General features: G+C 36.6%; 1 protein-coding gene across 1 annotated transcript in view; it reads left to right on the forward strand.

Annotated features, from left to right (window-relative positions):
- LOC129755915 (glucose dehydrogenase [FAD, quinone]) overlaps positions 1-21,536 on the forward strand; it is a 76,849-nt gene extending 55,313 nt beyond the window's left edge. The window contains exons 2-3 of the mRNA XM_055752620.1: positions 8,730-8,980; positions 19,849-21,536. Of these exons, the coding sequence (XP_055608595.1) occupies positions 8,730-8,980; positions 19,849-21,227 (1,630 nt within the window). The 3' untranslated portion in view covers positions 21,228-21,536. The remainder of the gene's footprint in view (positions 1-8,729; positions 8,981-19,848) is intronic.
- Positions 21,537-23,310: the final 1,774 nt, after the last annotated feature.

The following is a 23,310-nucleotide window of genomic DNA, read 5'->3' on the forward strand; positions in this document are numbered from 1 at the left end:
TCTAATATCTGCTTTTGATTCGTAGTTATCATGAATTTTGTGTTCAAAAATGGCCGTTTTGAATGAGCCATAACTTCAAATGGAGCAAACCAAAAAATTCAAACTTTAATTCGTTTGAAAGAACATGTTAAAATCTACATTATATCAAAAAACTGGAGAAGTGTTTTTTGTTTAAAGTTTTTTATTTACATTCGAACTTGACCAAAATTGCCATTTTTCATATAACCTTTCTTTATGATTTTTGACTACTTTTGGCTGCGTGAGGAATAACCGTACACATCGTAACATTTATATCATCATTATATTTAACAGAAACGGAAAAACGGAAAAAAAAATTTATTTGAGAAATCAATAAAAAATTCATAGAAAACAAAAAAAAAACACTTATGTTCTAGCAATAATGAAACTAATAAAAAACGCGTTAGGGGTCACAGATCAAATAACGGCTGTGTTCAGGAAGGCTGATTTTTGAATATTTCATACATTTTCTATTGGATAGGGAGAAGTACGGATCTGATGTCAGGAGGAGTCTTTTAAAAACATCCTCCAGACTAACCACACGATCGAACTTTCTGGAGTGGTTTCCTTGAAATCTTCGTAAACATCTGTTTCTTGTTTCACCAGCTTCTTCCGAATACATGCCTATGGGTAAAATATGATGTTTTATGACTGCTGCTCCATGCACTAACAATTTGTGTACGGTTGGAAAAACGGGATACCAGCTATGTAAATTGTTATAAAGCACCCGAGTTTCTTCAGCAGACCCTTCAAACGAGCTACTGTTGATAATAGTTAAAATCACGTAAAACTTTTCCAAAAGCTGAACATTCAGTCCCGTAATTTGTGCAACTTCAATCCGTTTCTCGAAGAATTTCCTGGCAATATTTCCTGTATTGGAATTCCCACCGGTGATCCTAGCCTCATCAATACATAAGTTCAGTTGTTCTTTTAGTATGTTCCGAAGACTTTGACGCCGTTCATTCACTTATATATTGGTTTTCCTGACTCTCCAAGTGGGTTTGTCCATACAAAGACGATCTGCGATCTTCATGAACATTTCCAACGAATCTTGTTAGATCTGCACTTTCCTTAGCAAAAATGAGCCTAATAGGTCTGTACAAACTCACTGAAGATGGGCAATCGTTACTCCAGATAACGTTTTGTATCCCATTACATTTATCTACGAGACGTAACGGAGCAAGAGAAACCGCGAAAATGTGTGAATCGCTGTATTCACGCATGTCTCCTTCATCATCTTCGTCAATGAATGATTGATTAAAACTATATTGAAATAATTTGAACATTAAAAGATAAAGGTTCGTTCAAAATAAATTTATACCTGCTGTGGTTTGAGCTACCATATGCTCCCCATTTGAAAATCATTTGAAGCATTTTTTCCGGAAATGTAGAATCATATTGTAAATATTTCAACAACCTTTCCACTGTATGATCCACCAAATTAATTTAAATAATTAATTTATTCTTCAATGTTAATCTCGAAAGCTTCGGATCCATTTTTAACAGAACTTCAATCACATCTTTTTCACTAGACCCCTTCAGCCAGTGAATGGCTATAACTTTCCTTTGAACGTTCATCACGAATAATCGAAACTCTTGAACTGAAAACTGTGTGGTTTACTTGGGTTTGATCAAAATGATCACCGGAGAAACCAAAACTGGCTTTCACAGTCAAAAGGACATAAGTGAATAATAACTCCTTCTAAGAAAATACAATTCAAGACTTTCTTGTTGGGTAGTTAGTAATTCATTGTTTTCAGTTTATGGTTCTATACATTAATAATCAAGAATTCTCATTTTTTTCATTTGTGCCCCTCTGGCTATGTTAGTCTTTCAAAATTTTTACAAAAGGTTATGAATAGGAAACTCTGCTTTTGTAGTGGTAAAAAATTTAGAATTATTGACTAAGGGTGCGAAAGCAAAGAAGAATTCCATGTCGCAGAGCAAAAATGATATATTTTGTTAAATGAAAAATGACAATTTTGGTAAAGTTCAAATAAAAATAAAAAGCTTTAAACAAAAACACTTCTCCAGTTTTTTGATATAATGTAGATTTTAACATGTTCTTTCAAACGAATTAAAGTTTGAATTTTTTGGTTTGCTCCATTTGAAGTTATGGCTCATTCAAAACGGCCATTTTTGAACACAAAATTCATGATAACTACGAATCAAAAGCAGATATTAGAAATCTGTTTTCTACAAAAGATGCGCATAATGATTTGCTAAATACTTGCCGAACACATGATTTTGATAAGTTGTTACCCAACAAAGTTATAACAAAAAAACTTGTTTTTGTAGGACCACCCTAACTTGTACACGAAAAATCATCATAAAACCTAAACGTTAATAGATAGACATTCAAAGTCTTCTACAAAGTTTCATCAATTATGTTGTTCTACATAATTGCTGAACATAATACAGCACTATCTCCTTACAGTAAAAAAATAATTTTCGTATCTAAGGAGTTTTATGAACCACCCTAAAAATGTTTCATTCAAAAATAGCGCCTTGTAATGTTGTACAACTTTGTCTTGGACACCAAATGTCTCAAACCTAAGGCAAGAGCGCAAATAATTGTTTCCCGCTAAATTTCATTTCTGGACCACTGTGCAGTGGAATACTGGAAGGAAAGAGGGGGGCATTCATACCTTTTTTATTGCGTAACTTGAAAACTATTGTTTATTGTTTATTGTTTATTGAAAATAATATCATCTGACATAGGTGTCTTAATGATCCACTTAATACTACTTGTACATAACATTATAGGCATTTTTAGTTTCGTAATTGTACGCTTAAATCAGATTCAATCCGACGTTCAAAAATTGAAATGGATACATTAAAGTCAAAGTGTGTAAAATGACGTAAAAAGCATGTTATTGCGGAACGTAGAGGGTCGTTGCTGCCTTAGCGCGTGCTTCTTGATTCCAGAGAGAGCCAATTTCGATTGCGAAGAGTTCGTTCTGGTGCATAGATGTTACATCGGGAAAGCAGCCATGCGCAATCGATTTCGTTCCGTAAAATCTTTGCCACGAATAGAGATTGGCCGATGGAATGACGATTCGATAGCGTCTGGAGACCAAGCAGGGCACAACGATGAGCATAAGGTGGCAGGTTTAAAGGATTCTCCCAGGGTAGCTCACGAAGAGCATAACGCACAAATCGTCGTTGAATTGCCTCAAAACGCGTAATTCAAGCAGCTTCGAAAGGCCACCATACCAGGTTCGCCGATTCCAGTATTGATCGAACCAGGCAGCAATACAGAGCTCGCAAGCAGATCGGATCGATGAATTCTTTACTCAAAAGTATGATGAAACCCAGCATACGGTTTGCCTTTTCAAGTAATGACGTTTAAAAGTCATACGACTGTCCAATAAGATGCCAAGTTCCTTTATTTCCTCCACACGATGCAACTGCTCACCCAGTATATTGTAATTATACAAGAACGGATGTTTTCTGCGCCCAAATGTTATAACACAGCACTTCGAAACGCTCAAAACCAATAAATTACAGGCACATCAGCTATGTCCAGGAAGCGTTGTAACGCGTAACAATGAGCTAGACTGTTTATAACTAAATATATTTTTAGATCGTTCGCATACTGGAGAACGCCACATCCCATGAGTAGCAAATTTATATCATTACAGAACAGCGTAAACAATAATGGACCCAGATTGCTGCCTTGTGGTACGCCAGGGTTTGGAATGAAATCAAAGGATTCAGCAGAACCAATTTTAACAGCTAATCGGCGATTCGTTAGGCAACTTTTTATCCATGCACACAGTCTTTCGGAAAATCCTAAGCGTTGCAATTTTTTCAGGAGGATTTCATGGTTCACTGAATCGAATGCAGCTGATATATCTGTGTAAATAGCATCGATTTGTTTGCCGCCATCCATTTTCGATATACAGAAGGATGTAAAAACTGTTAGATTGGAAGTTGCCGATCGTTTAGGAAAAAATCCATGCTGATTCTCAGATATCCAGTTCCGACAAGCTGAGAACATAACATCGTTGACGATCCTCTCCAAAACCTTTGAGCTAGCGATGTGACACCTCTGTAATTAAGAACATCTTGTTTGTCGCCTTTTTTGTGGACTGGACTCATATGCGATTTTTTCCAGATGGAAGGGAATTTCTGTTGTACTAGGGACTGATTAAAGATGTGGGTAAGAGGTTTTATCAGTGAATTGCGACATTTTTGCAATACGCACGCTGGTATTCCATCTTGTCCGAATGAAGTGAAATACTTCAAATTAATGATATCCTCTGAGACCATTTCCTCACTAATAGCAAAAACGTCCAGATCCAGAACATCAATGGGTAATCGCGTGACGGCAGCGTTTAATTGATCGGCAGTTGGCGATTCAACTGAAAAGATACTGGAGAAGTGCGTTGCGAAAAGGTTGCATTTTTCAGCAGGTGACGTAGCAAATCTACTATTTAATTGGAGTATCGCAAGAAGACCGGATTCTTTCCGTTTGGAGTTCACAAATTTCCAGAACTGTTTTGGATTAAGCCGAAGTTTACTCTGAGTGCGATTTACATAAAGGCAATAGCAAAGTCGATTGTATATCTTATATCGTTTTGTAGCATCATTTAGTTTGATTTTTGTAAGTGGGCACCTGGAATTACAAAACTTCCGCAGCAATTTCGAACGTGTCTGTTTCAAACGCTTTATTCGAGTAACTGAAATCAAATTTGATTTGGAAGGGTATTTGGGTACAAAAAATAGTTCAATAAATATTTGGTACCCCTCCTTCCTTCCAGTAAGGAGATAGAAAGTGGGGAGGGAGCTTGTTGGGGGTGGACTGTATTTGCGGCCTTTGCTAACGACCGCTGCCTGCCCGCTCCCCCTGTGGGATTGGGCCTGAACTTGGCAACCCCCTGTGGTTGTCAAAACAGCGGAGGCAGGTCAAATGACAAGCTGCCTGGCATGCCGAGGCTGATTTTTAGCTTTCCATAATGTTTATTTTCTCTCTTAACACTTTACACTACGTTTCTATGCGCCATGCAACCGAATCCATCCGAGCGCGATGATGGTTGCTGCTGTGCTCTCCTTCGGTTTCTCTCTCCTTCGGTTTTTGCTCTCCTTCAGATTCTCTCTCGATGTTATCGTATTCACGGTAAAAGACAAACTGAACTCGCGCGCTAAACGGGTCCGCGGTTTTTATAACCTCGGTCAATCGCGCGCTGCTCGCTGATTGGTCGCTGGTTTTTCTCCCCGCTCTCCTTCTTCTGGTCGCGTTCCTTCTTCGGGTTACGTTCCTTCTTCAGGCCGCTCTGCGGAATGAACAGAGCTCCTTTACAATTTTTAGCATTACTGGAAAACTTATGAAGCAAATGGAATCAAATTTTGGAATCAGTTCTTCCTGTGGAAAAATGTAAAGAGTCCTACCTCCTGCGGGTACTCCCATACAATTACATCACTCGGTAACTTACCCAGCAATTGGAACCAAATTTGGCTTGGGAGGATATTTGAGCCCAAGGAATGTTTCTATGAATACTTGGTACTACTGCCTTCTTCCAGTGGGATGATAGGAAGGAAAAAGGGGGGATCCTTTATAATTTCCCGCATCACTCGAAAACTAATCGAGCAAATGGAAACAACGTTGGCATGGGAGGGCATTTGGATTCGTTAAATGGTTATTTGCTTATTTGAGACTCCTTTCTCCTTCAATTGGGGATAAAGTTAGGGATGACTGGAGCTCCCATACGATTGTTTTACATAAACCAAGAATTTATCTAACAAAAGGAATCAAACATGACATGGAAACAATCATACAATAGAGCAAATGGAACAGAATTTGAATTTGAATACACGGACTGTTTGTTCAATATCACCTCCTTCCAGTTAGGGGATAGGTTGGAAGTAGGGCTCCGTTACAAGTTTTATAGCATGCCTCGACGACTATACAGACAACCAAAAGTCGTATTTTATTTACAGAATATATCGTATAGAATGTTATTTAAACTCGTTTTCGTATATCTGCACCTACAATGTGCGGCACATGCATATTCTTTATCGTATTTAAATGCATTGCATGATTCCATTACGACAAGAACAGAGACACGTATTTATGTACATATGAACTTGACCTTTGTGTACGACAATTCGCAAAAAATCCGTGAAACGACCGATATACGATGATCAGCCATGATTGACAGATTTTGTCGTGCTATGCATAAAATAATTCGAAATTAGGATTTTTTCTAACATGAAATATGATTTAGCGGGCTCCATAAATTACGTAACGCTCCTAGGGGGGAGGGAGTAAGCTCGATCGTTACGAATTGTGACATAAGGAAGGGGGGGGAGGTAGGTGTGTTCATCGTTACGTAACGATTTTTCCTTAAAATTTCAGTTTAATTGCAGCTATTTTTATGTCATGCAACTTTTGCAGAATCAGATGCAAACAAAATTCAGTTTAAAAATTGTAAGCTTCAACATGATTGAAGCTGGTTTGTAACCCCTTTCCCCTTGAAAGATTCTGAGATAGATTCCTCAGTATGTGTATTGAATTTGAATATGCTTGAAATAATCGTTGGAAAACCGAATATTAGGTAAATTTACCCCCAAGAACTCAATTCAACCTTAACACGGAAATTTTACTATTTTTTCTCAATTGATTTAAAAAATGCAATTTTCATTATTTCGACGAATATTACTAAGTGTAGTATATTTTGCATAACAATTTTTTTTTGTTTCGATTACAGTCGTTTTACCATCTTTATGGCATTCGCGACTTTATCAACGTTGCAGTTGGCGGATCGTTATTGAAAAACTATCCGGTACAACTGTGTTCGATGTTTACTCTTGGGCTCGAACTCGCGGACATCGGCTCAGGAGACAACAGATTTGCCAGCTGAGCTATATCACAAGCCCTAAACAAATTATGATTTTTTAACAAAATAAGTTAACGAAGTAGATCATCAGTTAACAAGCAAAGAGCTTCTTGTGATAAGACAATCAATTGATTTTATCAGAGGGTCATCAATGAATACTTAGAAGCGATTTGGATATATGTATATTGATCCCGTTATGGAAAACGTTAGAAAATTTAAGTTAAAAGCTTTCTTGACCTTCGATAATCAGTATTTAAAAACATGAGAAGGAGGGGGGGGGGGGGAGAGAGAGAATAAATCAGCGTTACGTAATTTTCATAGAGGGGTACGTCGAAGCGTTACGATTTGTGACATACATACGTCGGCGGAGGGGGTCGAAAAAGTGCATACTTTTGCGTTTCGTAATTTATGAATGCCGCCTTATATTATCATAACAACCAGGTGTTAGATTATAGCAGAAAAAAAAATTGCTAAAATGACAGATTATATTTTAAAAAGAAAAAAATATAAAATGTCAGAAGAGTGTCTACAGTCGATTAGTTCAGCGATACAAAACTACTATAGAATCTGCTGGAAATAAAAGTTCTTCCCATTGAGCGCGGCGGCGGAACATTTCTACCCGAAATCCAGGCCGATGCTGTATTTTTTATGCGATTTTATGTTTGCTGAGTAGCAGCTCTTCTCAATAACATGAAATTTTCAGAGGTGCCAATTTTTTCTTTTTATAGATCCCAAAACAAGAAAACGTTTTTGGTGTTCTCTGTGCAACATTTCCAAACTTTTCATACGATGGCAAACCGCGAGCAATTCTAAATTTTTGGAAACAGCTATAAAGAATTCATGGTTTTCTAATTTGCTTGAAAATCGCATAACTAGTAAGTTCTTCGTTAATAAGTGGAATTAAACCTCTTCTTTATACAAACTTTGTCAACCAATCACGTCGTGTAAATAATGCATGATAGAATTTGTTCGGGTGACTTTCAAATTGCAAATTCTCACAAATTTTCAGCCAAATCACTTTCTACGCCAACACCCACAAATCAGACTCCACTCCAATAATGATCTTCCTTGGAGGTGGAATTATCGGCAAAAGATTACATATAAGCCATGCTACAGTACACTTTTCAGCGCATTTTTCGAAATCTCTTCTTTGGGTGCATGCGGTCGATGAGACAAGTCAAACCGATCGCGATCATTAGTCTGGCAGCTTCCTCGAGGGCCTCTTGAAGGAGGACGATGGTTGTGTCACGTGCGCCGCGCCACGTTCGTCGATGACTGGACAGAAATTTTAGCCATGTTTGAACTAGTTCTCGCCTGTCGCGGCTTTGACCAAAACTGAATGGGCTTCTGATTGACTATCAATCAGGCAACAACACCAAGAAAAGGCCTTTTCTTACGCACAAATAGTTACCGTTTCGTTCCACCGCTAAATCGAACAACGTATCATTACCGTGAGATGACTGAGTAAGACATACAACCTGCAACTATGATGAATGAAACGTTCAAGATGGTTCTACCTGCTTTTAGTGAAAGGTGTTTATGTGTGCAATCCATGGTATCATATCATTGACACTAAGCTGATTCATGTGTTATGTCACTAGTTATGATTTAAGAACAAGTTGTTGGCAGTACAAGAGAAACAGATTATTAGGGGAAACTGATGAAATTGTTCAAAGGGCCATTTTTCTAAGGGTTCTAAAAACAAGTTTTTGTAATAGAATTTCTATTTTTTTGAGTTTAAATTAGGGAATCTAATTCTGAATTTGAATATGAAATAACTATTTTTAAATTTTGAAATTCCTTGTTTTTCATGTTTTAATTTCCGATTCGTCTTATTCATTTGGTTTTTTTTTTCGTAACTTTTTCCAGAACACAACCTCAAAAGACAGCATGTCAAGCAATGAAGGAAAACCGATGCTGCTGGACCCGCGGAAAAGTGTTGGGAGGCTCATCGGTGCTGAACACGATGCTATACATTCGAGGTAACAAACGAGATTTCGACCAGTGGCAGGCGTTCGGAAATCCGGGCTGGGGCTACGAGGATGTTCTGCCGTACTTCAAGAAATCGGAAGATCAGCGGAATCCCTATCTGGCACGGAACAAGAGACAACATGCGAAAGGTACAGGAATTTGCTAGTCTAGATCTAGCTTAAACGTTTTGGTATGAGCTTATAAGACGATTTGAGTTGACGATCTCAATTGTCAACCTATTTCCTATTCTTTAATCCCTATATGCTCAATCCTATTTTTATTTCCTGTTTCCTATTTCCTATTTCTTACTTCCTGTTTCGTATTTCCCATTTCCTATTTCCTTTTTCTTATTTTCTTATTTTCTTTTTCCTATTTCCTATTTCCTATTTCCTATTTCCTATTTCCTATTTCCTATTTTTTATTTCCTATTTCCTATTTCCTATTTCCTTTTTCCTATTTCCTTTTTCCTATTTCCTATTTCCTATTTCCTATTTCCTATTTCCTATTTCCTATTTCCTATTTCCTATTTCCTATTTCCTATTTCCTTTTTCCTATTTCCTATTTCCTATTTCCTATTTCCTATTTCCTATTTCCTATTTCCTATTTCCTATTTCCTATTTCCTATTTCCTATTTCCTATTTGTTATTTCCAATTTCCTATTTCCTATTTCCTATTTTCTATTTCCTATTTCCTATTTCCTATTTCCTATTTCCTATTTCCTATTTCCTATTCCTCATTTTCTTTAAAAATTAACAGTTTATTATTGCTAGATTATAAGTTTTAATTTCGATTTTCTTATTCCTAGTTTAAATTTTAAAACCCAATTTGTAAATTTGAAATTTGAATTTAACTTCGTTTTATTTAAGCCACAATTTCTTATTATTCTTCATGCATTCCATCTTTTCAATTTATGTTCATATTTTGCTTTTCTATTTTGCATATTATTTTACCAGACTCTGTATTCAAATTTTAAATTTTCATTTTGTATTGTTCAATTGTCAATAAACAATTCCCGCATTCTGTTTACAATACGGAAATTTAAAACTTGAAAATTTTGGAAAAAAAAAAGTTATTTCGAATTTAAATTTTCCTTCTAAAATTTCAAATGCATTTAAAATTTCAATAATCAATCACCAATTTACAGGCACAAGTTAATTGAAATTTTCAAATCAGCTTCATGTTTCAAATTTCTTATATCTAACTTTTTATTTTGAATTTATAGCTTTTAATTTCGTGTTTCCAATTGCTGTAATGGATTCTTTTTTCTCATTTCTGTTTTGAATTTCTCATTATCTTTTTTAAACTTCCGATTTTTCACCATAATGTTCAAAGTTACAATTTTTTTTATTATGAGTTTAAAATTTCCATTTTCCGATCAGAAGTTAAATATTTCTAATGTTCTATTTTCGCATTTGAGGCCTGCTTTCCTTATTTTACACTTTACTTCATGGCCCTAAGAACGGGAGGGAGGGAGGGGTTTGGAGGTTAAACCCTCCGCACCATGAGGGTTCAAAAAGCGAGCGAGGTATTCTACTTTAAACTCAAAATATTAATTCCATAATCATATAATGATAATAGAGTAAAGTGGAAATGCATATAATTTGCGAAAACATGATTCAAATTTGAAAAGAAATGCTATCAAAGCAGCTTTTCCTTTCTAACTTCTTAAGATTTTTCGAACTGAAAATCAAGAATCCTAAACTGAATACAGAATCAGAAATACGAAAATAATTTTGGTTATGAGAAAATTGAAACAGAACCTCCGAAATGGGTTCAATTGTAAATTTAATATTCAGGCCTGAATTTCTATGAACAAGTGAGAAAATTTTGAAAAATTCTAGCAGTATTTTGAACTTGGGATAGGTTTTTGAGATTTTGGCAATAGTATTAGGCCAGTTTGTTACTTTTGAATAACTTTACTCAATTATCATAATTTGATTATGGATTTAATATTATGAATTTATATAGTTGCAATAAAGATTCGGATTTTTATTTTGTTTATTGCAGAAATCGTATAAAAATTCGGAAACAGATTAAAAGTAACATTTTTGATTTCAGGTACAGAATTCAGATTCAGAATGCAGATTTAAAATTCAGAACAAGATTTAGTTTGTAAATGAGTTTTTCAATCAACATAAAATTGTTGAAAAATTCAAGAGAACATTCACTGAAAAATTTGCTTGCCAATTCAATTTCAAGATTTCAAATTTTTAAATCAAAACTAGTTCAGCTGAAAATCACAAATAAAAAAAAGAATTTGAGTTAATTTTCGATGTTTTGTTTTATGAAAAAATCCCAAATTGTAATTAAAAAAAATCGTCCGCAGGATTATTATTATGGAATTCTTTATGAACAATATTTGCTGTCAAAGAAACATGTACTTCATATCTTCACCTAAAAAATCTGCACAACATTTTATATTTTCTTGGTGTATTGTATTATTAATATTGCAGTTTTTCAAAGCCAAATCATAAATTTGGTTGAAGTTTGCATCAAACAAATTTGAATCAAAAAATTTTTATCGCTTACTTTTTTTTGAAAATTTTATTTCTTTTCATTAAAGGTTAGAATCTTGGAATGTGCAAAAGGGTTTGGAAGATTGGGCTTGTTTGATTTAAGTATAGAATAAGTTTGTTTTGAAGAAATTGAAGGCTACCCTTAAAAACTTATTTTATGCTCAAATCAAATTAGTTTGATCTACCAGACTCTTAAACAAATTCAAAAATTTCAACTGTCGATGAAAGAAAATTCCATTTTTTTGTTTCTTAAGGTTTCATTATAAGAATTTAGGCCACCTTTAAGGTGAAGGGTCACATTGTGCATTGTTGGGTTAAAACCATAGGTAAAAATCAGTCACCAAAACCATCCCCATGAGTCGGTTCTTCCTAAGGCCCTGACCCTATTTTCCAGACATTTTTGTAGATCGTTTTCTGATTCAAAATTCCTCAAACTCAATTGCCAATTTCTCTAATCGATTTCTAAGTGTTTAACAACTTATGTATTTTAATAATCTCATTCTTAACTGTAAGTTTTATATTTCGAATCGGAATTTTTAATTGGAGATTATATTTGCTGTTTCTCAATTTCTGAGTATCGGTTTTCAATTTCTATGTCCTTTATTTTATTTCTTGTAATTTCAACTTAAATATTAAACCTTTTATTTTAAGTTTTTATTCTGAGGAATAAAATTTAGTATTTTGTATACAATTTTTGGATGCCATTTTCCAATGAAACATCAATAGTTTCCTTTGAAGTATTGTTATTTTCAATAACTGATTTTTAATTTAAATTTCTGGTTTTCAATGTTTCAAATTAAGATTTAAAAAAATATGGGATCGTTGAATTATCAATTCGGCATCTGAATTTTCACGCATTCTCATTTTATTTATTGTTTTCCAATTTCGGAGTTTCAATTCATTTTAGTTTAATTACTCTAAGTTTTCTATTTCTTCATTTGAGGTATCATTTTAAGACTTCCAATTTCAAATTTTCCAATTGCAATTGTTCGTACCTTTTATTGTTTTCTTTTTTTTAATACATAATTAAAACTAGTCATTTCAAATTTACATTTTTTCTAAACTGCTTAGTTTCCGTAAAAAAATTCGAGTCAAGCACGAATGCCCGTTTTTAAAGGAAAATTGCTCATATTTATTCACATTATTTGTAAAATAAAGCAAAAAAAAATCTACTTTTGTTATGATAAGTTGCAATTTTTGGACCCGAAAGCAATTTTTTTTTAATTTTCCATCAAAATAAAAACAAACTTTTAAAATTTAAATACAGCTTGAAATAATATTTGAATGTTTTTTATGTGCTTCGATGCAAAAGTCTAATTTGAAGTATTTTTTTTTTCATACTTTTGTCTCGAATAATGCTTGGATTTAGCTCAGGTTTTCCCTGATATTTCCCCCTTTTTTGGATTGAAAAATTTAAGCTTAAATGACCGGTTTTTGTCAGGTTTTGGAAAAATAATTTCTCGGAATTTTCTGTCTCCGATACGTGCAAGAAAAAATCGGGAATGGTTATCCTTAACACTTATATTTAATTTGTGGTTTCTGCATTGAATATGGAATAAAATAAGCTCAATTTTCAATTTAAATTAATGAAATTTCAGTTTCGAGGAAAAATGTTCAGTTTCACATTTTGCTTTAAAATTTATAGAATTGTTTTCATTTCTATTTTTTTTTTTAACATTGATACAAGAAATATTTGTTATTTCCGGAAACCTTCTTAAAATGCAAAATTCTGTTATTCTGGACAGTTTTCCTTCCCAGAATGTTTGAAAATTTTCCATCAAAATAAAAAAAATAAAGGTTCAAATCAGATTCAAGGTTTTATTTGCATCAATGCAAAATTGAAATTAGAAGTGAATTTCTTTTATTTTTCTCATACCTCATTCTTGGATTTAGCTCAGGTTTCGCCAGATATTTCCCGTTTTTTTTTAAATTTAGGCCCAAATGCCCATTTTATGTCAGGATTTTGGAAAAAACGCTATTTATTCAAAAAAAAACATACAAATTAGTTACAAAGGTTTACATATTTTCCTAAATGTTTCTTCAACACAACCCTATGATTCCATTTGTATTCGTTCAGGCGGTTTTTTTTTCGATGTATAAATTTCCTTCTCTTCCTATATCAAAACCCATTTTCCTATCGACTAACCATAGCACATTATTTTGACATTGGGTTTTTTGCAAACATTTCGAGTAAACTAAGCTCAATTTTTAATTAAAATTGAAACTCATTCCCCTAGCGACTAACCATAGCACAGTTTTTTTACATTGTTTTTTTTTGGCAAACATTCGGAGTAAACTAGGTCAATTTTTAATTCAAATTGTTTGAAATTTCAGTTTCGAGTTCCGCATGTATAGTTTCTCAGTGTTCTTTAAAATTTATAGAATTTTTTTCATTTCTATATTTTTTTTCACATTTATACAAGAATTATTTGTAGTTTACTGAAACTTAACTTAAATGCAAAATTAAGTTAATTTTTTTTAGTTCTAATTGTAAGGTTTTATCGCGATTTTTAGTTTGGACATTTTTCCTATCCATTTCATCTTAAAAATTTCACTCTATGATCTGGTTTTGTTCTTATTTTTGTTTCATTTTCTCCTAAATTCAAAATAATAAATTTAGGCATCGTTCTACTCTTAGTATTCCTGCGTGATCTATTTTACTTGTAATTTTAATGGGTTTGGCACTTCCAACTAGAATTGCTGAAAGTCTTGTAGAATTCTAAGAGGATTATTTCTAACATCACATTGATTACAGCTGTGATGATCCGTGTATTATATTGTGTGAGATTTTTTTCTGAGTTCTGTTTGGAAGCGCCTAAGTTCAGTTTGCTTTTTTTATGATAAAATTAACGTCTTGGCTTAGGCAATTTACATTATGACGCTTCGTTGTAATCACATCAACGAAAGATTGAATTTAGATTATAATTAGATATGTGTACATACCGATTTGAAACGTTTTTTGAAAAGCTTTTTTTTGTGAAAACTAGCTGACCCGGTATGCTTTCCTACACCGCGACCGTGCCAAATTAATTAAATTTGTTAAATTTTCTTAATTTAGATTTTGTAGGTTGAAATCATTTTCAACATAAATCAGAAACCACTATTTTAAAATGAGAACTGCATCTGGCGTTTGGAATTTCAACACAAACATAATTTAATCTTTTTTGCGTAACTTGATATTGAATTCTGTTTTTAAGATCTGAAATTGTCACTTTGTGTTTGTAAGTCATGAGTTATTTAATTATGCCAAAATGTATGATTTATTGGTATGAATTCTCCACTTTCTGTTCTTCCAAAGTGGGGAAGGCTAACGAACTTCTATAAAAACATTGTTGGTTTCAAAGTGACGTCACTTACCGCATGTAGCTCCATTTGTTCGATAATAATAAGAAAAAAAACATATCTCTTTTCCTTTTTCGCCCTGTTGAAACGGAGAGTCTTAATTTATTCGTATTCAAACAGCCTCTCTCATACAAGATGGTCCCTTTTGATTGATAAGTGCTCGATTAATACTAAAAATGCCTTTTTCTCTTTCCACCCCTACTACTTGAAAGAGGCAGGCGTTTCTTACAATCATACCGATTTTATCGTTCCCAAAAACTCTCTCTTATAAAATTTGGTTCCGATGGATGATAGTTCTTAAGGGATACATCAAAATTATTTATATGAAACCCCTTTATTTCCTCTCTTTTCTGCAAGGCGGAAAGTTTTGTAACAATCTTCCCATGCCAAATTTGATTCCATTTGCTTGATTAATTTTTAAGTTATGCCAACAAAATTATATAAGGGCCCTCCCACCATCGTACTCATTGGAAGAAGGGTGGTGCCTTAAATAAAAATAGGACAATTTCTCGTGCCATAATCTTCATTTATGTTAAATTGATTCCATTTCTTAGACGTCCTCGAGTTATGCAAAGAATTGCATAATCGCATTCTATATCCCCAATGGAAGAAATGAGGGATTTCAAATAAGCATAGAACCAACTCTCGTAAGTCTCTCTCCCATATCAAATTTAGTTCCATTTGCTTTCCAAGTTGTGCCAGAAATTGTAAAGGAGTCTCTTTCCCTTTCTTATCTCTCCCCTGGAAGCAGGGAGTGGAACCACTGATCTCACTGACATCATACTTGAACCAAAATTCGATCATTTTTTTTCTAATTTTGCCACCTATCGTCGGAATTGCGAAACCTGCAAAATTTGCCAAAAAATCCCCTGTATCCAACATACGAAATCGAGAGCCCAGTCAGTATGGTTATATGTGGTACCATATATCAATAGCAGCTTTTTTTGTTTTCAAATACTTTTCCTTGAAAAATTTGGTTCCATTGGCTCTAACTGCTCTAGAGATAATCAATAAAAACCGTATGGGATCCTAATTTCTCCCTGTCTTACTCTCCAATAGAAGAAAGGAGGGGTCTCAAACACTCATAAAAACATTTCTCGTACTCAAATACCTTCCCATGCCAAATTTGGTTCCATTTGCATAATTAGATTTTGGGTTATGTAAAATGTTATAAAAGAGGCCCCCTACCTCCTTTCTATCCGTTTTCTGGAAAGATGGGGGTCTCAAATAATCAAAGGAATACTTTTTCTATCCAAATACCTTCCCATGTCAAATTTGGTACCATTTGCTTGATCGGTTCAAGAGTTATGCGAACATTTGTCTTGTGTTTGGGAGACCCCCTCCCCCTTTCCAGTTGGAGGAGGGGTCTCAAACCATAATAGGAACCTTTCCCGGCATCCAATAACCCCACCTACCAAGTTTCATATAAATCGGATCAGGAGTTTCCGAGTCTATACGGAACAGACAGACAGACAGAAATCCATGTTTACATATATAATATATGTATGTCTCATATAAGTCAAGATACTCTAGACTGAGTCGATTTGGAGTCATTTTGGAATTTATAAAACCCTGGGGTCTTAAAAGCTTCGTCTTGGTCCAAAACTCATCCATGATTTTTTGCAAAATTTTTAAGTAACGTTTACATGAGTAAATTTGAACTTTTATGTTTGTATGGAAAATTGAATATTTTGTACTGGAAAATCAACATTATTTTTGTTTCGTATGTGGAACCGAGCCAGCTGATAGTTTTTGTGCCAATTTATAAAATTCCCAAAGGAAATTTTCCGCTGAACAACTTTGTCGAAGACAGTAACTTCGTATTCTATTAGGAAAAAAAAGTTATTTGCTGTTTAACAGGGGTATGTCTTTTCGCATTGATAAACATGTAATAATGGTTTTGTGGCTTTTGGTAGCCCAAAATAAAATGGTTATAATCAAGTTTGATTGAGTTTATATTGGGGCAACAGTTTGATTAAAACCCCACGCTTCCCCGTTCATGTGCGTGTACTTACATTGGGATTTCACAGCCACGACAGGATAGTGCCCGATGCTGTTGGTTTTCCTGCTGCTGGTGCAGCACTTCCCATGGCAGATGTTGTTGCGTGCCGGATGTTCTTGCTGGAGATGTTGTTGTTGTCCGACGCACGATCTTGCCGTGCGGGATGTTGTTGCTGTTGTTGTTGCTCTGCTGCTGGTTTGACGAGTTCCGGCATTTCGCTGCTCTGGAGCGCGCCGAGAATCGAACGTCTTTCTCTGGAACGTGTGAGGATTCCGATACTTCCTCGATTTTAACCTGCGAAGATCTTTTCTCGTTGGAAGCGGACGGTGCTTTGCTTTCTTGGGCGCTCCACCGTGGCTGTGGCCATGTCCTCCGGCGGCATCCTTCTTTATCAAACGGACACTTTTTTCCACGGCCAAAGAGGCAATTATTCCGGCCAGTACCCAGAGCCCAACTCGCATACCGTTTGGATACAGCTTCGGAATACTGATGCAAATCCGCTTGTGTTCTGACCAATCGCGGATCTGGCATTCGACGGTGCAGTACACTTCCAAGCAGCGGCTACACATGAGATCTGCCGGCTGCTGGCAAAAGTTACATTGCTTCAGCATTATTTTATATATTTACATAGTATTCCGTCTTACGACATAACTTGACGAACATAATTCCTAAAATTCACTCGGTCCATGGCTACCGTTCTCCAATTTCTCGGGCACCCCACGTTCGCCAGATCACGCTCCACTTGGTCTAACCACCTCGCTCGTCGCGCCCCCGCTCGTCTTGTTCCTACCGGATTCGTGGCGAACACCTGTTTTGCAGGACAGTCATCCGGCATTCTCGCAACATGTCCCGCCCAGCGTATCCGGCCAGCCTTCACCACCTTCTGGATACTGGGTTCGCCGTAGAGTCGCGCGAGCTCCTTCGCCTCCACACTCCGTTCTCCTGTACGCCGCCAAAGATGGTTCTTAACACTCGTCGCTCGAATACTCCGAGTGTACGCAGGTCCTCCTCGAGCAATATCCATGTCTCGTGCCCGTAGAGAACAACCGGTCTAATAAGCGTCGTATACAGGTTACACTTCGTGCGAGGGCTAAGTCTTCTCGACCGCAGTTGCTTGTGGAGTCCATAGTAGGCACGACTTCCGCTGATAATTCGCCTCCGGATCTCACGGCTGGTGTCATTGTCTGCGGTCACCAGGGAGCCGAGATAGACAAAGTCTTCGACTATCTCCAGCTCGTCGCCGTCGATCGTGACCTTGTTATTACTGGACAAGCGGGTTCGGTCGGTCTCGGATCCGCAGGCCAGCATGTACTTCGTCTTGGACGTATTAATCATCAACCCAATCCTTCCTGCTTCGCGTTTCAGTTTGCGGTAGATCTCCTCCACCACCGCAGATGATCTGCCGACTATACCAATGTCATTGGCAAAGCAGATAAGTTGACTGGATGTGTTGAAAATCGTGCCCCGCATTTCGCCCACCGCTTGTCGAATAACACCTTCTAGCGCCACGTTGAACATCATGCAGGATAGACCATCACCTTGTCGAAGCCTCCTGCGCGATTCGAATGAACTCGACAATTCACCCGAAATCCGCACACAGCACTGCGTTCCATCCATCGTCGCCTTGATCAGTCTGATCAGCTTCCCGGAAAAGCCGTTCTCGTCCATGATTTTCCATAGCTCGTTACGGTCGATCGTGTCGTATGCGGCTTTGAAGTCGATGAATAGATGGTGCGTAGGGACTTGGTGTTCACGGCATTTTTGGAGGATTTGCCGTAATGTGAATATCTGGTCCGTCGTAGACCGTCCCTCCATAAAGCCGGCCTGATGACTTCCCACGAATCTGTTTGCTTGTGGCGTTAGGCGGCGGAGTAGGATTCGGGACAACACTTTGTAGGCGGCATTGAAGACAGTGATCGCTCGGTAGTTCTCACAGTCCAATTTGTCGCCCTTCTTGTAGATGGGGCATATTACCCCCTCCTTCCACTCCTCCGGTAGCTGTTCTATGTCCCAGATCCGGATTATCAACCGGTGTAGGCAATCGGCCAACCTGTCCGGGCTCATTGCTTTGCTTGCATTGCTTCAGCATATTCATGGCTTCACTAATCTTCGTTTATTTCACACGACAAAATATGCGTTGGAAAACGGCACGAGAAAAAAAAACACCTTCTTCGACGCACCTCACTCGCGCGCTCTCCTCCAAAAATTGCCCAGAAATTGCCGTGACAGCTTCCTCCACGGTTAGCTGATTTTACCCCGCTCAGAGTATTTTTTAATACACGCTTGTTATTTTTGCGTTTGAATGGGTGAATCTTTATTCACGCTCATTTTTCTCTGCGTGGGGATGGGTTTTTAAACAAAGTTGCCAATATCGCTGATATCATATCAAATAAAACGTTACAGTGAAAATCGAATGTAACAAACAGTAAATTCAATTGACATCACTGCTTGAGCCTCGCGAAGTGTTGCATGGAAAGTAGTCACGCAATACCTCGCTAGGCACCCTGCAGGGATGTCAAGTGAGTTCATTGTTTATCAGTGCGAAAACATATACCCCTGTTAAACAGCTAATAACTTTTTTTCCTAATAAGATACGAAGTTACAGTCTACGACAAAGTTGTTCAGCGGAAAATTTCCTTTGGGAATTTTATAAATTGGCATAAAAACCACAAGCTGGCTCGGTTCCACAGACGAAACAAAAATGATGTCGATTTTTCAGTACAAAATATTCAATTTTCCCATACAAACCTAAAAGTTCAAATTTACTCATGTAAACGTTTCTTAAAAATTTTGCAAAAAATCATGGATGCGTTTTGGACCAAGACGAAGCTTTTAAGACCCCAGGGTTTGAGAAATTCCAAAATGAACCCAAATCGACTCAGTCTATTGATACTCTATTAACTGTTAGCAAAGGATCACTCATGAATGTCATCAAAATGGTGATGGTCTGAAATAAAAATAAATATTAAAAAAGATAATGTTCGGCCTCAATTTATGACTTAATTGTCATGGCTGATTTGTTTAAATTTGTGATAGCTAATTTATGCTTATTGCATTCTTATTTCCTTACTTTCTTCGATTGTTCTTCAGTTGCAGCATTCCTTTAAATTTAACCCCCTTTTTCAAACTTCAATAACATCGATCGTTTACATTTTAGGTGGTCTTCTGACAGTCCAAGATGCCCCGTACCTGACCCCGCTGGGTGTTTCATTCCTTCAGGCCGGAGAAGAGATGGGCTATGACATTGTGGATGTGAATGGAGATCAGCAAACCGGGTTCGGCTTTTTCCAATTTACGATGCGCCGGGGCACTCGATGCAGTTCATCGAAGGCCTTCTTGCGACCGGTTCGAAATCGAAAGAATCTTCATGTGTCCCTGTTTTCCCACGTAAGCAAAGTGATCATGGATCAGGACAACAAGAGGGCCCTGGGGGTGGAGTTCATAAGGGATGGAAAACGTCACGAAGTTTATGCAACTCGAGAGGTGATTCTTTCGGCTGGCGCCATTGGGACCCCACACATTATGATGCTTTCTGGTATTGGACCGAGGGAAAATTTGCAACACGTTGGCATTCCGGTAATTCATGAGCTGCCCGGAGTAGGACAGAACCTTCAAGACCACATTGCCGTTGGGGGATTGGTATTTAGAGTTGATCAACCGATTTCGGTTATTATGAATCGACTGGTTAATTTGAACTCTGCTATCCGTTATGCCGTTACTGAGGACGGACCTTTGACAAGTAGCATAGGACTGGAAGCGGTTGGATTCATCAACACCAAATATGCGAACCAAACCGATGATTGGCCAGATATTGAGTTTATGTTGACCAGTGCCTCGACGCCCTCGGATGGTGGGGATCAGATCAAGAAAGCTCACGGGCTGAAGGATGAATTTTACGAGTACATGTTCAGTGAGATTAACAACCAAGATGTTTTCGGAGTGTTTCCTATGATGTTGAGACCGAAGAGTCGAGGGTTCATTAGACTGCAATCCAAGAATCCCTTAAGATACCCTCTGCTGTACCATAACTACCTCACTCATCCGGATGACGTTGGAGTCCTAAGAGAAGGTGTTAAAGCTGCAATTGCCTTTGGAGAAACTCAAGCAATGAAACGATTTGGAGCAAGATTCCACAGTAAACAGGTGCCAAATTGTAAGCATCTTCCTGAGTTTACCGATGAATATTGGGACTGTGCCATCCGCCAATACACCATGACCATCTACCATATGTCCGGAACCTCTAAGATGGGTCCTAGGGATGACCCATACGCAGTTGTAGATCACAAGCTGCGAGTTCATGGAATCAAGGGACTCCGAATCATCGATGCCAGTATCATGCCCAGGATAACAAGTGGAAACATCAACGCTCCAGTAATAATGATAGGAGAGAAAGGTGCCGACATGATCAAGGAACTTTGGCTACCGAGGAACGCTTATACCAGACGCGGGAAACGAGAACGCGACCCCGTGTCAAATGTAACGGAAACGGAAACGCCAGTGGAATCGGTCAAAGACAACGAAACGACCGATAGCTAGAGGTCGCTCCAATAGAAAAACTCTTTAGTTAGTTGTTAATTAACCATTCATCACCACACCAACTGTTGTTCATTTGTTCATCACTCACGGTTACCAATTGTTCACCACTAAAACATGCAGGATCGAACTGTCTGTCTGTTACCTACCTACCTATTTCGTGTTGTAAATATTTAAATTGTAAGGACTATTAGGTAATTAAATCGAGAGAAATAGAAAAAAAAACAATAATCGAAGCGCCTAGGGTTAATCTGACAAGTGCTTTTCATTTGCTCTGCAAAAAATGACTGACTATTTAATTTAGTGGTTAATTCGAAGTAGAGTTCGTTAAATGTTGAAGTAAAAAATTCAAACTTAATAATAATTACAAAACAACGAGAAACCCATCTCTTGATGATTTGAAAGAAAGCCTTTGGATAAGTAAATTCAATTGACATCACTTCTTGTGCCTCGCAAAGCATTGCATGAAAAGTAGTCATGCAATATCTTGTTAGGCACCCAGCAGTGATGTCAAACCAACTTAATGTTTATCAATGCCAAAAGACATACCCCTGTTAAACAGCTAATAACTTTTTTGCCTAATAAGATACAAAGTTAAGCAGGCTCGGTTCCACAATAGAAACGAAAATTTTGTTGGTCCTTCAGTACAAAATATTCAAGTTTCCCATACAAACATAAAAGTTCAAATTTACTCATGTAAACGTTACTTAAAAATCATGCAAAAAATCATGGAACAGTTTTGAACCAAAACGAAGCTCAGGGTTTGAGAAATTCAAAAATGACCCCAAATCGACTCAGTCTAATGCTACAGTCTAATGCTGAACTCATATTCTCTAATATGCATCTTATTGCTGGAGATTCGAAAAACAACTTTGCCGAAGACCGTGTACCTCTTAGATGTGTCAATCATAGGGTTGCCATCCGTCTCGCAAAAGCGCTTTTTTAAGAAAATATTCCGCCGTCCCGCTTTTTACTCGGAATGTCCTGCTTTTCTTCAACAAAGATTTCAGATAACAAAGTAAGTTTTCCTGATTCAATTTTATTTGATAGCTTTATCCTCCACAACAATCAAATAGGGTTGCCTGCTTTTCCTTTAAACATGATTTCTATGAAAAAAAAATATGTTCTTAAATTTTGCGATGCAAGTCACATTTAAGCATTTCGTAGGACAGCTTAGAATATGTGAAAACGACGTTTTCACATATCACGAAACCCCACGTGATTTAATTTTGAAGGAAATATCTAAACATATCACGAGATTCTACTTTATTTAATTTGGAATGAAATATAATACATGCAGTGCCGTTCATAGTTGTGTAAAAATTGGAAACACACGCACTGTCACTTCGACTTTAAACTTTCGTAACTTTTTACTCTGATGATATTTTTTGTTAAAATTTTCTACGTGAGATAGAACAACTATCATGCTATTATTTCAAAAAATTTGAGCTTTCTTAAATTCGTGTCTCCTGAGACACAGTAATTCTACGAAAATCGGGCTTTTCGGACTTCTAACATTCAAACTGCAATATCTCAGAAATTAAGCTGCTTAGCGATTGTTGAAATATAAAGCTAGCATGTCTAAAGTTTTTGAAAATTCTATCGATGGAATCAAAAGTTACGCAAGGAACAATATTTCAGGAATAAGCCTTAAAATACAATTTCTATAGAATTCATGAATTCGTTTCATGAGAACAATATCTTCTCCCTCCGCAAATCAGCCAAAAAATGTCTGACAAAAACAATAACGAACAGCAAAAATGGATTGAATCATTCACCGACTCAACTTTGCACAAAAATAAATTCATTTGATTGGTACATAAATTTCTATAATTTTAAGATGATCTCATTCTTAAAACGAAACTAATGTGATTCTACAGTAGAACAAATTATTCTATTCATGCTCACGAATATGATGAAAATGAGAACTTTATCTAAACAACTGTTTTATGTAGTCCAAATGGTGAATATCCAACTATATTTTGATATTTTGAAAAAAAAAGCTTGTAATGCGAATCGTTTTCATCAATGATTGTTTGTTTTGTTTCAATCAAAGTTGAGTCATTCGCACTTTTTTTTATCCAAC

Source organism: Uranotaenia lowii, chromosome 3, assembly GCF_029784155.1.
Source record: "Uranotaenia lowii strain MFRU-FL chromosome 3, ASM2978415v1, whole genome shotgun sequence".
Classification (NCBI taxonomy): domain Eukaryota; kingdom Metazoa; phylum Arthropoda; class Insecta; order Diptera; family Culicidae; genus Uranotaenia; species Uranotaenia lowii.